The sequence below is a fragment of the Fukomys damarensis genome, unplaced genomic scaffold (assembly GCF_012274545.1).
Source record: "Fukomys damarensis isolate Sample0158 unplaced genomic scaffold, DMR_v1.0_HiC HiC_scaffold_23, whole genome shotgun sequence".
NCBI classification, from domain to species: Eukaryota; Metazoa; Chordata; class Mammalia; order Rodentia; family Bathyergidae; genus Fukomys; species Fukomys damarensis.
Genome location: NW_022900935.1, coordinates 58,714,862 through 58,731,892, shown reverse-complemented (window position 1 = coordinate 58,731,892; position 17,031 = coordinate 58,714,862). Strand labels below are relative to the sequence as shown.

General features: G+C 54.7%; 2 protein-coding genes across 6 annotated transcripts in view; both read right to left on the bottom strand.

Annotated features, from left to right (window-relative positions):
* Positions 1-7,875, bottom strand: part of Slc9a3r1 (SLC9A3 regulator 1) — a 17,390-nt gene extending 9,515 nt beyond the window's left edge. The window contains exon 1 of the mRNA XM_010630739.3: positions 7,121-7,875. Within this exon, the coding sequence (XP_010629041.1) occupies positions 7,121-7,561 (441 nt within the window). The 5' untranslated portion in view covers positions 7,562-7,875. The remainder of the gene's footprint in view (positions 1-7,120) is intronic.
* Positions 7,876-8,195: 320 nt separating this feature from the next.
* The window catches only part of Rab37 (RAB37, member RAS oncogene family), a 50,147-nt gene continuing 41,311 nt past the window's right edge, over positions 8,196-17,031 (bottom strand). Inside the window, exons 3-10 of one of the 5 annotated variants that reach the window (XM_033767786.1) lie at positions 14,065-14,175; positions 12,854-12,895; positions 12,288-12,354; positions 12,147-12,199; positions 11,264-11,329; positions 10,707-10,763; positions 10,550-10,626; positions 8,196-10,367 (exon numbers count right to left, since the gene is read on the bottom strand). In XM_033767786.1, coding sequence (XP_033623677.1) covers positions 10,262-10,367; positions 10,550-10,626; positions 10,707-10,763; positions 11,264-11,329; positions 12,147-12,199; positions 12,288-12,354; positions 12,854-12,895; positions 14,065-14,175 — 579 coding nt within the window. In that variant the 3' untranslated portion in view covers positions 8,196-10,261. Of the gene's footprint in view, positions 10,368-10,549; positions 10,627-10,680; positions 11,330-12,146; positions 12,200-12,287; positions 12,355-12,853; positions 12,896-14,064; positions 14,176-17,031 lie in introns of those variants that run through there. The other 4 variants (XM_010630731.3, XR_004518645.1, XR_781487.3 and 1 more) reach the window with 4 other exon arrangements.

Here is a 17,031-nt window from a genome sequence, read left to right as displayed (position 1 = left end):
GGGGGGGGGGCTGAGCCAGGTCCTGCCTCTGGCTGGTAATGTCTTTTCCTACTGCCAGCCAACACAGTGAAGGAGAATTTGGCTCACATTTTCCCAGGGTTGGTCAAACTTGGGATGGAGCAGGCTGGTACCTGGGCTGTTGCCTGGCTGGATACCACCCAGAGCTGGCTGCCACGTGCCTTCTGCCTGGCCTGCACACATCCTACCATCATCCCTCAATAACGACCTTCAGAAAGCTTGTAAAACCAGGGATCAACAATGAAGCATTTACTGAACAGTTACTGTGTGCCAGGCACTGCCCTACAGACTTTATGTTTCTTTTTAAAAACCCAATTATAACTTTGCAAGGGAAGTATTATTCCCTGCGTTTCACAGATGAGGAAACTCAGGTTTAAAGAGACGCCATAAACTGCTCAAGTATGCGCAGCTGATAGAAGGTAGGATTTGAACTTAGATCCCAAATAGCACTGTGCAGTAGAAATATGTCAGCTATGTGTGAAATTTCAAAATTTCTAATAGCCACATTAAAAAGCGGGGTGGTTAGAGGTGAAGCATATAGCCCTGGATTCAATCCTCAGCACCAAAAATGAATTTAATATCTTATTTAACACAATGTATCCAAAATATTACATTTCCACATGTGATCTATTTTTTTTTTTTCTTTTTAGTACTGGGGACTGAACTCAGGACCTTGAGCTTGCGAGGCAGGCGTGGTGCCACTGAACTAAATCCTTGGCCCACATGCAATCTGTTTTTAAAAATTGAAGTATTTGTTGGATGCCCCAATCTGAAAAACTGAAATCCAAAAGGCTCCAAAATCTGAAAGTTTTGGGGCATAGCTATAATACCACAATGGAAAACTATATATTACGAACCCCCCCCCATTAAATTTATAAGCTATTGTATGAAACTGCTTCCAGGTTATATGGATAAGGTATATATAAAACATGCAAGAATTTTGTGTTTAGACTTGTATCCCATCCTTAAAACAGATCTTACTATATATATGCAAATGTTCCAAAATGCAAAATGCAAAAAAAAAAAAAAATCAAGAAATTCAAACTGGGGCTGGGCGTGGTGGCACATGCTTGTAATCCTAGCACTCGGGAGGCTGAAGCCGGACTGAGTCAGGAGACCAGCCTAGGCTACATAGTGAGTTCCAGATCATTCTCAACTACACAGTGAGACCCTGTCTCAAAAAAAGAAAAAAAAGAAATCCAAGCTGGGTGTGGTGGTGCATGTCTATAATCACAGCACTCTGAGAAGCTGATGCAGGTTTGAGCCCTGCCTGGATAACTCCCAGAGATAAAATTTAAAAAAGGGTTGGGGATGTAAACTCTAGGTCTAATCCTTTGTATAGCCAAACAAAACCAATAACCACCCCCAAAACTGATACCCAAACAAACACCTGGTCCCAAGCATTTTGGGTGAGACTGTCCATACTAAGTTCTCAGAACGGGTGCTGGAGAGCCTTACATGTCCAGTGGCGGCCACACTGGACAGTATACATCTACCAGTCTCAATCTGAACAACTCTGCTGTCTGAGTCAGCACAAACACACTCTTCCAAACCCCTCAAACTTCTGTGAGTGGGTGTTTGCTTGTTACTGTGCTGCTCTGAGGTGGCCTGACCTCAGGAGAGAGACAGAACTTGTCCTACAGTGCCTAGGCATCTGGGGACACGGTGAGTTGTCTTATACCAGGGGAAGGCTCAAGCAGCAGTCAAGGCCTCCAGGGGGCTCTTGGTGCACAGGTGACCCTAAGAGCCAGCCAGCAAGGGACCAGAGACTTGGATCCCAAGCTTCAGGCACAGCCCATGAGAAAGGATGGGGACACAAGCCTGCCCTTCTGGCAGAGGCTTCTTAGTAGGGCTGAGGTACTGCTAGGGCCAGAGCATCTAGAATCCCTGGCCTCTAGCACTCACTTCAGCAGTACATATACTAGAATCCCTGGCCCCAGTGTGAGCCCAGTGACCTGGATCCCTACATGAAACTGGTTCAGGCAGCCTGAATTCTGTGTTTATCTTCCCCCAGTGCTGGGGACTGAACCCAGGGGTCTGTGCATGTTAGGCAAGTGCTCTGAGCTACCACCCTGTGCCCCAAGTAGCTTGAATGTATGCTCTTGTCATGGTCCTCGTGTGCCTCAGAATATAATGCATCCATTATAGATGTGGTGGCGCACACCTGTAATCCCAGCACTTGGGAGGCTGAGGCAGGAGGTCACTTTGAGTTGTATAGTGAGTTCAAGGCCAGTGAGAACTCGTCTCACAGCGAACTACATAGTGAGACCCGTCTCAAAAAACAAACAAAATACAGTGAGCAGGGCCGGGGATTTAGTTCAGTGGTTCTGCTGCCTGCCTCACAAGCATAAGGACCCCAGTTAGATCCCCAGTGCCAAAAAAAAAAAAAAAAAAAAAAAAAATGGGCAAAGAGAATCTGGGAAGGCCAGTCATCCCTCACATGCTCCCTCTCATTTTCTGCAGTCCCAGTTACCCACTGTCAACTGATGTTCAAGAATATTAAATAGAAAAGTCCATTTTAAAAATTCACAAATTGGGCCAGGGATTTGGCTCAGTGCTTCCGCTGCCTGCCTCAAAAGCTACAGGTCCTGAGTTTGGTCCTCGGTAGAACAAAAAAAAAAAAAAAAAAAAAAAAAATTGGGCAGAGAGATTCTGCTGGAAGGCCAGGCACCACCTGTGTGGCTGAAGGATGTACACACACTGGAATCAGGGCTAAGAGCCAAGATAACTGGCTTTGCCAGAGGATTCCGCAGCTGAGCGTTCTGGTGCTGGTCATCTAACCTGACTTAGCCTGTTTCCACAGGTAAAGAATGGGACTAAAATCTGCTTGGGGTGGGGGCCAGGTGCATGAAATGACCTAAGACCTGTTTATTTAGTACTTAGCACATCACCAAACTCAAACAACACCTGTCATGTGTGAAACACTATCAACCTACAAAATGGAGAAAATGATGACTACTTTGCAGGGTTGCTATGGGGGAAATCAAGGAAATGCACATCTCTGCCCTCATGGCACAGTCTGGCCAGTGGCAGGCACACTGAGCGTCCTTCCCAGGTAGGCCCACTCTACCTTAGAAAGGCAGAGCAGAGGAACACCTGTTTCAGGGTCTAGAGCTCCGGTTTGCAGTACAAGCACTGACAGACCTTGGGCTGAGTATCTCTAATCCCTAAGTGGGAATTCCCCCATTTTTCCGTGATGCCTGGGATGGGAAGTTTGGGAAAGGATCTTTATCTACTTGGGGTTTCCAGAGAAGGAAGCCACTTTCTGCCAAGAGAATAATTTCCTGAATGATTGATTAGATTTAACAAGAGCCTGAAGGTAAGAACCAACGGCTCTGCTGCTTTACCAGTGGACTTGTGACTCAGGAGGCTGAACAACACAGTTGCCACAGGAGCTTGTCCATTTCAAATCCAAGCACCAATAGGGCTGGGGATTTAGCTCAGTGGAACTGCACCTGACTCAAACAAACAAACAAACAAACAAACTGCAAATCCAAGCACCAAGCAGCTCAAACCCTGCTCTATTCTACCAGAGCTCAAACCTGGTTGTTTGGGAAAGAGGTAGGCAGCCTGTCAACTAATAATGCCCACCCACCTCCCTGCCTGGGTGTCTGCACTCTGCCTGCCTCTGGTATCAAGTCTAGGGTCTGGGCTGGGGAACCCTCCTCCAGCTGGGAACTTTCGCATTCCTACCTGTCATCTCAGGTAATCTCCTCAGCAACCCTGAGTGGGTAGCTGCTGGTGTTGCCATTTTACAGAGGTGGAAGCTGAGGCCTGTAGGGAACAATGAACTCCCAGGGTTCCAGAGGCAGCGATCAGCAGAATTGGGATTCAAACACTGATCTGGCCAACCCGAAAGCCTAGACCTGGCTTCCTAGTTTTGAAATGGAAGCTGCTAACAGGTAAGAAAGAATAAGTAGCTAGGTTCTAGCTGCATTCCAATCCTGGGTGCGCTGGATTGAGATGAACCAGGACAAAGGTCCCTTATAGCTGTTATGTGTTCATTCATTCATTAAAAAATATTTATTGAGAACCTGGCACAGCACTGAAACTATCCACATAAATAAACCTCAGTTGTTGTGTTACCACGTAGTGCAGGAGGTCACGAACAGATGACTGAAATACGGCCTGTTCAGAGCAACCAGAGATACGAGGACAAAGAGCAGGAGGAATGGAAAAGCTACTTCTGCCCCTGGGATCAAGGAAAGGTTCCTTGGAGTCAGCAGTTGTGGGAGCGTAGGTCCCCTACAGAAGCAGACAGAGGATTCCCAGACAGAGGAATAGCAGGGTGTGATGGCTCAGAGGCTAGAAGGGAATTTGGACCTTTGGTGAGGTTTAGGGGCATGGGCAGCAAGGGCATGGACAGCAGATGACTAGTTAACAGTGATGGCTGAGCCCTTCTGAGCACTGGGTCTGCAATCCTGACAACCCCGAGAGGTCACTGCCATCAGCCTCAACTTACACAAGAGGAAATGGAAGCATAAGGAGGTGAAATAACTTGGCCAACACAGCTGGGCCAGGGCAACTCAGCTGGTTCAGACCTGTCCGGCCCTCACTTTGGTCCCAGGCTCAAGGGTTTGTGCCTCCTCCTATACTGACAGGGATGGGAGGCTGGCTTTAAGCAGGGAAGCAGCAGGGCAGGTGTTTTTGCTTCTCCCTGCCCTTAGGTGGCGGGGAAAAGAACTGGGGAGGCCTGGAAGCCCACTTTCAGCCTCTTAGGCCTAGGCAGGCCAGCAGGGATGGCCAGTGTCCCAGGTACCTCTTACCTTCTCCTTGTGTCATTCCTGAATTGGGCTGGTCCCCCAACAAGATGCCACTCAGCCAAGCAATCCCTGCCTGGCACCTTTCCACTCATGACTTCTTCACTTATGAATACTGATGAAGGTACTGGAACAGCCCCACTCTACAAATCCTGGCTGAAACTAATTAGCAAATCTCACCTAGATACCTTAGGTGGGAAAGGGATGCATGCATTCATTCATTTATTTATTTGAGACAAGGGCTCACTCCTTAGCCCAGGCTGGCCCTGAACTCATGGTGACCCTCCTGCCTCAGCCTCCCAAGTGCTGGAATTACAGGCATGTGTCATCATGCCCAGCCCTGGAATGCATTTTAGAAAAAAACAAAACAAAACATAATGTGTATGGACATTTTTTGCAGTATCAGGGCGGGTCACCTGAAAGCTCAATATATCAGATTATGGTAATTTTCTACCAGAGGGTCTTAACATTGCTGGCCAGCTATGAATAAAGCTGAAAGAGCTGGTTGCACAGAGCTGGAATCCAAATGCCTAGGATAAATGTGCCCAATTTAGCACTGAGTAGGGGCGCCAGCACTTCCAATATTTCTAAAATTCCAGAGAAGCATCTCACTGTCCAGAGTTCCCATTTTATGGGTGGGAGAATCAAATCTCAGAGAACACCTGACTTGCACAGTGATGGTGTCCTCATGTCCTGGCCTAATGAACACACACAAATGCAGCTGTCACCCCACCATCTGGGGGCACCTGACTCTGGGGTCACAGAGCAGGAGACCCAAGTCCACCGCCTTTTTGGATGGCATCGTGAAGCAGGTGTGCTACGCCATCTCTCTACGCTAGCCTCCCGCGGGGCCCTCTGGCACCCAGCAGCCCAACCAAAAGGGCAAAGGGAGGGTCTGAAAATGACTGTATCTTGGTGGTGATGATGGGGATATCGTGTGGGTGCCAAAGTCCGAGAGAGAAAAAAAGAAAATGACAAATCGATGGACTTGGCTCAAAGTTCAAACGGGGTTAATGCCTGGGAACAGAGGTCCCAGGTTTCAACTCCCTGCCAGGGGTGCTCCAACTTCTCTAACCCTTGCCGATGCCAAGTTGGCAGGGGAAGTGGAAGCACAGTGGCTCTGGCATTCCCAGCACCTGGCTCTGGCTGGACAGGGCTCCCAGTGACCTCATGCCCACCAAACCAGTTGGTCCTCTCAGTCTCCACCTTCTTTTTACCTTAACCTCAACTCTGCCCTTTCTCTCTCCAAGGAGGATCCTCCTGGCCCCACAGACCACCTGCCACAAGCAGCCACCAGGTAGAGAAACAGCACGATTAAGAGGCCTTGCTCCCACAGTCTGCATCCCAACCCTCCCCTCCTGCTCTCTGGGGACAGGAGGCTCAGCACAACAGCTCCTGTTTTGCCAGCTGCCTCTTTTGCAGCTGATCCAAACCGGGACTGTTTGGAGGAAGAACCAAACACGGGCAAAAGCACCCAGCCTGCTCCGTGTCCAGGCACCGGAGTAAGCAATCACAGCGCCCGGCAAGACCAGCTGCCCTCGGTGGGCTCTGCAGGCTGCTGCCTGGCCATGTGCCCGCTCCCTCCCCCAGCGTTCCTCCTCCTCCTCCTCCCTGATACAAGCTAGTGCTTACTCCTCACATTCCTGAGAATCATAAATCCTCCTGGGTGGCAGGGCCACCACCCCCAAGACGCCTCTGCCTCTCTTCCCAGCACCCCACCCCCACACATCGCTCAGAGACGCTGGGGCTTCCTCTCTTCTTAGAAGTCACACTGGATCTCAGGAGGCTAAAGTCCAGCCCGGGTGAAGTTAATGATACACACACCAGGAGGCTGAAGGAGCTGTGGGCCAGCCTCCCAGGGACCCATCCCCAGTCCAGGGGGTCGGCACAGAAGACGGGTAGTTATTCTTCCAGCTTTCTGATGTTGGGACGCGCTCGCCTTCGCCCCAACTTCATTTACCACCGACAGGGGCAGTGGAGGAAGCGGGCACTCTGGAGCGGAGGAGTCCTCCTCCCTGCCTAGCTCCGAGCTGTGGGGACTCAGAGCTGGCCCCCCCAGGGAGAAGCAAATTTGGACGGAAGCCGAGGGAAAGGAATCTGGGCTTCCTTGAACTGCACTCCCAAAGGCCAAGGGACAAGAGGTGCAGACGGCAAAGGTGCTGAGGTTCTCGGGCCAGGCTGTTCAGGAGGATGCGGTCCCGGACAGGAACCGCCGGGGCGCTGGGTCGGTAGGCGGAAGCAGGCTCCCTCTCCTGTGGGGCTCGAATTTCAGAAGGGCCTGGACGTTCAGGGCGCCAGGCTCTCTCCGCGACCCCCCAGCCCGGGCCCCGGCCCACACTTACCCGCTCCGAGTGGCTCTTCTCGGCCTCGCGAGGCTCATTTTCGTTCCCATCCGTCTGCGCCTCGTTGGCGGCCGGTGGCTCGGCCTGCCCGGGTTCTTCCTGGGCGCGCAGCAGCTCCTCCCCGACCTGGACGCCGAGCTTCTTCAGCTGCTCGTCGGTCTCGGGGTCGACCACCAGCAGGCGCACGGCGTTCGGCGAGGCGCGGATGCGGCTCACCACCTGCTGGTGGGTCTCCTTCTCCACGTTCTCGCCGTTCACCCCCACCAGCCGGTCCCCGGCCAGCAGCCCCGCCTTCTCGGCCGGAGAGCCAGGCTCCACCAGCCGGATGAACTGGCCCACCTTGCCCTTCTCCCCGTGCAAGTGGAAGCCGTAGCCATTCGGACCCTTCTCCAGGCAGCAGAGCCGGGGCAGAGGGGCCCCGGCCGCCGCGTCCGCGCTCATCTCGCCCTGCGACGGCTCAGAGGCGCGAAGCGGGGTCCCGTCGAGGATCCCGGGATCGACGGCCCACCCTTTCTCACCCCCGTACGAACCGGAGGGCGAGAGGGAACGCCGCAGGAATCCCGACGCCTGCAGAGAGCGCAGGTGTCCAGGGAACGCCGGCTGCGAACCACGAAGACCCGGACGAAAGAACGCGAGCTAATTCCCGCCCAGCGAGACGACTGAGCGTTCCAGAACCCAGCCGGCCTCTAATCCCGGGGGCGGGACCGCGCCGAGGGTGTGGACCATCACAGGCCAATCAGGGGACACGGGCGGGGACGTTCGGGCCGGGTGAACGGCGAGAGCCAATGGAAAGGCTCGGGGGCGGAGCCTGTGCTCGGCTCGGCGTCCCGCGGAGGACAGAGAAAGAGGGCTCAGGAAGTGGAAGTGTTTGTTACCAGTGCCGGAGTTAAACCGAGGGGCGGGGCCAGAGCGAGTTCCAGGTATTGGGCGGGGCTCACAGGCCCCAGTCAGGTTTACCAGCTGTGCCCCGGGTAGATCAGAGCCATACCCAGGCAGAGGACCCTCACGTCTTTAAGCCAGCTTCGTTTGACGGAAGCTACGGTTGCCAGGGAAACCGCCCCCGCACTGGGGCCTGGAGGACCGGCTGTCAAGAACTGGATGCAGGTCCTCCTTGGACACGACCAAATTGTTTGAATAACAGTGTTTCCGTTTGTGGAGTCACTTTGCGCTGTCCCAGGACCTGAGTATTGGGCGCGGGCTCTGATCCCTGTTGGGAAGGCCAGTGGATGAAGCAGAGAGCCCGAGGCTCCTCTGAAGCCCACGTTAAACTGGACACCGTAGGGCACTGGCGTCAGCGTCTGGTTAGGGAGGTGCGGTGAGGCGAAGCGGAATGAGTCAGGTAATCAATCTCAGGGTGCACTCCCCCAGGAAAGGAGCCCTGGCTTTTTTCAACAGGGAAAGAAAAGTGACCAGGAAGGCAAGATAAGCATTCCAGCTCTCTCTTGCCAGATATCTCAGAGGGGGGCGGTCAGTGAAGGGCGAGCTGACCCTTTGAAGACACTGAAGGATGAAGAGCCAATGATTTTGGCAGTCAAGGGCAGTTGCCCCAATGTGCAATAACGATTCCTTTAACGTGATCCCTCCTCCCATGCCCACTTCAAACAAACAGTGGACAGGGTGTACTTCCAAAATACTGCAATTTAATTCTGAAAAACACAAATGGTAGAAACCCAGAGCTGCCTATGTGCCTCTATCTTTTGAAACCTGCCCTGGGTTCCAGAAGAGACCTGCAAGATCAGGCCTCTCCCTGCTCCACCTGGGAGAGACTAGGGAGAACTTTGTTATCTTCCTTATCGGCCCAAGTGGGAGCTCAAAGAGCAAGATTTCTGCCTTTAAAGCAAATGCAGTAGCCTCATAAATGTGCCTTGAATACTTCTTTCCTATGCTTCCCCAGTCCCTGGCCTGCAGGGCTGGAGGTGCCTGAAGGCCATGACCTGCACGTCTTGGGTTCACTTTCAAGGACTGAGGTGAGGGCTTTGGGAGAAATATGACCCTGGGCCCACACAGACTCTTTGCCGCCCCTCTCCTCACCCTAGGCTTACCCACTTCTTCTTATTTTGGATGAATGCACTTCCTAACCTGTCTCAGTAGGAGTGGAGATAAAGCAGTTTTCACCCTGGTGTCTGAGAAGTTAAAGCAAAGGGCATGGTAGTCAGACTGGAGGGAGAGCTTGGGGTTAGGGAGGTAGACTGGGGGCAGGTTTGCTCCATCCTGCCTCTCACTCGCCCCAGGATCCAGGAGTTTCTCTTTATCTGGCTCTTAACCAGAGGAGCTAAGCACCTCTGCTGCTTAAAGTAGCTGTGGGGCTGCTCACCCTCCAAAGGATTGGAAAGGGAAGAGAAATGTTTTCCTAGCTCTGACCTCAGGTGTCTAGGGATAGGCGCAGAAAGGCAGATGACATAGGGATGTGGGGAAGGGTTCCTCTGGGATCTGAGGTCCAGGAGCCAATATTTCCAGCTGCCCCAGGGTACTTGGTGCTGGAGGGGAGGGGTTGCACCTTCAGGAAGGGGTCAGGAAGGCCAGAGGTAGCTGAAGGACAGACTCTAGTCTCTACCACCCGTTTCCAGTCCCAGGAAGAAGGCCCCTCCTAATCTCTAACTCTTATCCTCCCTGAGGCTTTGGTCTAGCTCCTAGTGAAACTTACTGGGGAAGAGTGTTCCCTGGGGAGCTGGAAGACACAAAAGCCAGGGCTGTTTAGCCTTTCCAGGTGAAGAGATGATGGTGATGGAGTCACACTAGCAGCTCTTGCAGGGGCCACAGAGTCCGCTGACACTGAGCTGGGGCAATGCCACCCTTGTTGCTAAGAGGGAGGCCCAGCCTCTCAGGTCTTAGTCCTAAATTCAAGAAGGCAAAAGGACTACCAGGTCCCTATCTCAGTTTTCTGAGCATCCGGTTGCCTTTTTCTTTTTCATTTTGGTATTATGTTTCATTAAGATAAAATGCAAGTATTTTACCCTCCCCCAGGATACCGGAAGCTACAGGAATGAGGGTGGGACCTACGATACAGCTGCCTGGGGGAAAGGGTTGTGTACTGGACCTCCCAACTCTCTCCCCATTGGCTCAGCTGCCCAGATTAAGCCAGTGTTGGGGAGACAGCTTTGTCCCGGGGGCCTCTGGGGCTGCTCCTCAGCCCCTTGAGAGTCACACAAAGGAGCAGCAGCTGGGCCGTCTCTTCTGGGACTCCACATAATCTCGGATCTGGAAGCTGGGCTCGTTAGCCTGCTGTCCTGCCCGGTGTTTCAGCTCCCTAGAAGAGGAGGAGCGAAAGGCTGGGTGGGGTGTGTTGTGCTGAGCATTCCTACCCCCATTCCCGTGGCTGGGGATAAACAGAGCTAAGAATGCAGAATGCATGTGGGCCTATGGGCCGGGCCAGGAGCTCGGACCTACTGGATTCCCCAGTGGTGCCTCCCTGCCCTGCTCAGCTCTCACTTGGCAATGGCCAGGAAGGCTAACTCCACGTTCATGCCGGTCTTGGCGCTGGTCTCCATGAAGGGAACACCGTATTCCTGCCCGGGAGAAAATGTCCTCAGGGCCAGCCTCTGGCTGCCCCACCACTTATCCCACCGCCATACTGGCAGTCACTTACCCTGGCCAGAGTCTCTCCGTCCTCAGAACGGATCACCCTTTCGCTGTTCACATCCGCCTGTCAAGCCCATGTGGGTCACTGGGGAAGGAACCCTTGCCCCGAACTGGCCCGCCTTTTGCCCCAGGAGCATGCACTGCCTGCCCTCTGCTGGTGGCTTGAGGGACTGCTGGCAGGTGTGACAGGCTAGGGGCCAGGGTGTTTGCTTGTTTAAATGGGTAACTCTTGCTGGCCAAGGTGTGGTGACCTAGCCTTGGGGGTAGGGGGTGGTGACAGTACTGGCAGCTAACGCTTCACAGTCTTAGGCCCTGACCCTGACTCCGCTCCCTATGATCAAATGTGGGCTGGCACTTGGGCGACCCTGCCAGGCAGCAGTTTGGGCTTTCTCCAAAGCTGTAAGAGGGCACTGGGAGAGCATGTATCTGACTCATGTATCCTGAAGTGGAAACCAGGGGGTCCTCTATGAAAGGGTGTCTAGAAACTATGCTTGGGTGGCCTTCATGGCTAGGCAATGGGAGAAGACGGGCAGGGTGGGTGGACCCTGCCTCAGAGCCACTTACCTTGTTGCCTAGCAGCACGATCACCACGTCCCTCTGGGCGTACTCATGAATCTCAGTGAGCCAGGCCTGAAGGAGAGGTGGAGCTGAGCCAGGCCGAGGCTGAGGACCAGGCCATCCTCCTGGTGTGACCCATGGAGGGTCCTAAGACCACACAGGGCTCAGTGACCAAAAGAACTGTAATTGCTTAGTGCTATGTGCCGTGTGCATGGGGTCAGAGGAGGCAGTATGACTGTCCTGGGCATCAAGGGGCACCCGAAACCTGTAACAGTATGTGGCCAGGGTCAGGCCTACATTTATTTATGTACTGTATTGCTAAGAATTGAATCCAAGGCAAGAGCTGTACGTGGAGCTATCTCCTCAGCTCTTTTTGCAATTTGATTTTGAGATACAGTCTTGCTAAATTGCCCCATCTGGGCTGGAACTTGCAGTTTTCCTGCCTCAGCCTGCCTGACAGGGAGTACAGGCATGTGCCAGCCAAGCCCAGCTTAATGTTTTTATTTATTGAATTAGTGTCTCTGTGTTCTAATGGTTTCATTGTCTGCTAGAGCTGTAACTAAGGCTGGATGTACACGTAGATGTTCCTGGCTGGGCTCTCAGCCTGTCTCTGTGGCTAACTGTCCAGGGTAGCACTATTCCGAACTCTCTGACATGAAGACACACTCATGAGTCATGGTCAGGTCTGTTCAGGCAGCACGGGGGCACAATAGCCTGCTTGGATTCCATGGCTGTATGGCTATCAGATGCCCAGTGACAGGTAGGTGCTCCTTAGCAGGTGGCAGGATTCTGTGGTCTGCCCCATTCCCAGGGCAGGAAGCAACCGGCCTGCACAGGCTCTGCCTTGGCTGCTTCTGGGCGGGAGGGTATCTGGGGAAGGAGGACCTACCCTGATGTTGTCGAAGGAAGATTTGTTGGTGATGTCATACAGCAGGAGCAAGGCTGGAGGGGAGAGAGACACAGGGCTCGGAGCAGCAGCACGGGTGCCACAGAGGGGCTGGGGGAGGGGCCGGAGGGTGCAGAGCCTCACCCTGGGCATCTCGGTAGTAGGCGTGGGTGACACTGCGGAAACGCTCCTGCCCTGCGGTGTCCCAGATCTAGGAAGGGATGGAGAAAAGGTTGGAAGGAGGCAGGGCCTAGGGCCTGCTGGCCGGAGGGACACACCGAGGGGTGACATCTGTGGGGAGGGGTCTGCTTCCTTCTGTATGTTCTGCTCGGCCTCTGAGGCCTGGTGATGTCCCGGATGGTGGTAGGTAGGGGCTTCTCAAACCCCACTCAGTGCTGTCTCCTCTTCCCCAGCCCGGGGTAGGGTGCCCAGGCTCCCATAGTGACTGCTGCCCAGGGGATGGGGAAGAGATGGAGGAAGGGAGGCTACGCTCCTCTGAAGGCATTGAGCTGCCCCGGATGGAAGAGAGGGTGCTCAGGAACCGCTTTTGCTGCAGACATCAAAGAAACAAAAGCCAGTTTCCTCTCTCTAGGGCCTCACAGGAAATTACCCCAGGCTGAGGGCAGGGCTGCATTCTGGTTCAGGGTGAAGAGCGTGGCAGACTCCGGCAATGACAACCTCTCTCTCCCCATGCCTGCCCCGGGGCTCACCTGTAGCTTCACCCTTGTACCATCCACCGTCACCACCTTGTTCTGAAAGAGAAAAGGCAGAGGGTGGGCAGGGCAGGAGAGGCTCTGCCAATATCCTGTCCTGGACCCCCTCTAGGCTTACAGGTGGTGTGGAGAGCCCCAGCGTTGTCCTCAGTCAGATCACTTTATCAGGGCAGTGGGAGCCCTGTCCCCAGACACCTGCGCTGCAGAGTCCTCTTTTCTGGGGGCTCCATCTCCCTTCGCACAACATGGCAGGGCAAGGGGAGCCTGAGAACCTGTCTGGCACTGTCCAGGGCTCACCTGGCATCACAGAGTGGTGCCCCTGTCCCTACTTTGGTCTTCCTTCCCCAGAGCCCAGCTCCATGACTGTCACCAAGCCCTTACAGATGAAGTGCCTGGACTGGGCATGGTGGCAGCATGTAATCTGTCATCCCAGCACTCTGGGAGGCTGAGGCAGGAGGACTGAAAGTTTGAGCCCAGCCTGGGCAATTTAGCAAGACTGTCTCAAAAGAAAAAAAGGGGTGGGGATATAGTTTAGTTCAAAGGCCCTGGGTTCAATCCCCACTGCTGAGGGAAGAAGGGAGGGAGGGAGCGAGGGGAGAGAGAGAGAGAGAGAGAGAGAGATAGAGAGAGAGAGAGAGAGAGGGAGGAGCCCTCCAGCATTCTAGAGCCCTTAGGGGCTAGACCTGCAGGGCCACCTCTCTCTAGCTATCTAGAGACCTCTTAATGTAGTTTCAGCATCTGTGCTTAGCAGCTCTGAGGCAGTTTGGTAAAGAGGGAGTCCTCAAGGGAGAGGGAGGGCCCTGTCCAGCCACTGTGTCCCCAGCTGGCCAGCCCAGTGACTAAGCGTGGTGCAAGGCAACTCCGGGAGACTCACCTACCTTGGAAGCCTGGCCAGGGGGCGTGGCTCATAGAGACTCAGCTCACACAGTGGGATGGGTCTGCTCTGCTCTGCCCCACCCCCGCAACCCCCAGCAGCAGAGAAGACCCGGTCTTGTTTTTCTTGTCCTGTATGTAGGTGGACAAGGTGCTGGCCCTACCCAGACTCCTCCAACCTGGCCATCTCCGCACTCCCCGGGGCGAGCTGCCCTGGTGCCCTCCAGGCTGCAAGCCAGAGGAGTTCCCAGAAGCCAGGACAGCACAGACAATTCCCCTGAGCCTGAGCCGCCATGGCCCAGCTCACTGCTTGGAGGAACCTACAGCCACCTCACCCTGAAGTCTATGCCGACCGTGGCTATGAAGGTCCCGGACAGGAAGGCCCCGTCTTTGAATTGGATCAGGAAACAGGTTTTGCCGACACCTGAGTCTCCCAGAAGCATCACCTAGGAGATGGGGCAGAGGCAGTTAATGGGGACTGGGGGATGAAGGGGCTTCTGGGATTCCAGTGAGAGACAACCTGGAAGACCCTGGAAAGACGATCAGAGGAGGGCAGAGGCCAGGCAGCAAAGGACACCCACAGCACCTTGTGGCACCTGCCCCTGGGGAGCCTGCTGCTGTCTTCTCCCTGCCACTCCATGATTCCTGGCTCTCCTGACCCTCCTGGCCCTGTCCAGTGTCCTAGAAGCCGGAGTTGAGACCTCTAAATGTCCTCAGGGGCTCCAGAGAGCCTCCTATTTGAGTGACCATGGCCACATGTGACTAGCCATGTTTATGTGTCACAGCGCCCTTCTGTGTGTTTACCACTCAGGTGTACATGTGTGGGTGGGGCTACAGGGCTGGAAGGGAACACAATACCTTGGACGGGATCCCCACCCAAGGGAGCCTATGAGGACCTCATGGGGGCAGGGCACTGGTGCTGGCACAGGCACATGCTAAAATTACCATTGTTTGGGTTTCGTTTTGAGTCACAGCACTTATTTGGAAGTATCTGAAGAGAGCTTTTGTTTACAAAAGGGTTGCATGAAGGAGGGAAGGTTGAAATTGGTACCGTGATGGAGAGACTGAAGTTCTTTTGGCAGAACCCCCAACCCCAACCCCATGGACAAATGTCACAAGTTAGCATGCCCGGGTTGCTGCAGGTAAGGCGGGGAGCAGCTCCTGGGAAGAGCGGGTGTGGGGGTGGGGGGTGACCTCCCCTTTACCTGTCTGCCAGCCCAGTGCTGCTGCTCCAGAGAACAGGTAGGGATGGGGGAGGGGCACCCTCCACTCAGCCACCCCTCAGTCTGGGAGAAGGGGAGTCTAGACTGTGCCGGGTGCTCCTAGTGCCTGGTTACTCTGTCTAGCGAGCTGGGCAGGGAGTAGGTTTGAATGAGTTTTAAGGCTCTGAATCTGACCTTGGATCTGCCTCGGAGCCAGAAGCTTTTCTGCCAACAGGAAACAGCAGTGTATTGGGATCGGCTAACTTGGTGGAGAGATGGGGGCTGAGCAGAGGTGCAGAAGGCCATGGTCTGGTTTATAAATGGCCTCCTGTGTGACTGTAGGAAGATTTCTTAGCCTTTCTGTGGCATGGTCTCCACAGTAGATAGAAGGGAAGAGGGGTCATTTCCCGGAGGCCATTCTAGGATCTGTCAGTGGCTAGGGCCATGTGGCCCAGACCCCTTGGATCCAGAGAAGAGTGGCCTACCTGCCTGTGAGCCCCAACTCTGGAAGGAGCTCCTGCAAGCCAGGCTCCTCCCAGACCCTGTCCCCTGGGACAGGCCTGACAGGTGTGTCTACGTGGGGGGGGCACTCTCTTGCAGATGCTGCCTGTCCAAGAGACAGATGGAGGGGTGAGGGATGGGACCCTCTGGAGCCAGGGAAGGAGGGAGGCAGGGCCACTGGCTGTGTACTTTACAGATCACAGCTGCCTCGGGCAAATGATGCAGCCAGTCACCCAGCCACTGGGCTTGTCCACCAAGCACAAACAGCTGCTCAGCCTCGCCACCTCCTAGGCAAACAGCTCAGCTGGGTTGTAGGGCAATAAGGCCAGGAGGTCCCCATCAGCAGCTCCCCCTCCTCTGAGAGATCAGGGGCCATTTCCTGCCACAGGCCCACAAAGGATGCCTATCTCAACGGCTCTGGGCGGGTGGCTGGTACAGTGGCTTCCCCTGACACTCTGGGGTGTAGGCACAGCACTTCCAGTGAGCCCCGGTGTGGGAGAGAAGCCAGGGGACAGCAAGAGGCAGGTGTCCTTCAAGGCCACACAAGATCCAGCCCTCTTGTTTCTCCCCCACCTTGCAGAGCAGAGTGTGATCTCTGGGCTTGCTCAGCGTCTCTTTTCAGAATTCCTTTTCTTTTGAGACAGGGTCTCACTATGTAGTTCAGGCTGGCCATGAACTCAACTCACAAGGTAGCACAGGCTGCCTCCAACTCCCACAGATCTTCTTGCATCAGTCTCCTGAGTGCCAGGATTACAGGTGTGTGCCACCACGCCCGGCTTCTTTCAGCATTCTCGTACTTGCTCGCTCACTCCAAGGACACACAGTGGGGGAGACAACCTAGTGACCACGCTGTTCCCACCTGCTTCCACACAGGGCACCTTGCAGAGCAGGCCCTGGAGAGCGGCCTTACAACTTTCTCAGGTGAGGCACGCCGTGACTAATTGCTGCGATCTTTCTCAGGTTCTAAACATTCCTGGGCCTGAGAGTTGGCTAGCAACAGCCTCCTGGAAAGAGGGGCTGGCTTGTCCTACTGCTGTGAGGGAGAGGTCGCAGTGCCAGGAGCCCTGGCAGGAAAAGGGGTAGGACCTGGAAGCCACCGACTGGGGACCTAAGAGTTTCTTAGGCCTTGAACGAAGAAGACAGCCCAGCTAAAGAAGGGCGCTAACCAGGAGCTGTCCCGCAGACAGGCGGCACCCTTTCTGAGTCTCCCAGGGTCTCCCATCTCCTAGCTCTTCCTAGCCTGTGCCCAGGAGGGCAGTGAGCTTAACCTTACCAAAAGCCACGGAGTTCCCCAGGCCCTTGCTGGCCGAAGTGTGGCAGAAGAAAATGGGCTGGGGTCTGCAGGGTGGGGAGTTTGTCCTGTCCATCGTCCTTGTCCCGCCCCCTCCCCCAAGCCAGCTCATATCTCTGGAGGCTGATGGGCCCCGGGCTCTATCTTGATCTTCATTTCCTCCTCCGGAGGACCGGGCTGCTAGGGGAGCGGCTGAGTCCAATCTGGATGCAGCCGGAGAGGGGCGTGGGCGGGAGAGGGCGCGGGGAGGGGTGCCCGTCAGAACCGGCAAGGAGACCCCTGCGCCGGGCGCGGCGCCCACCCACCTT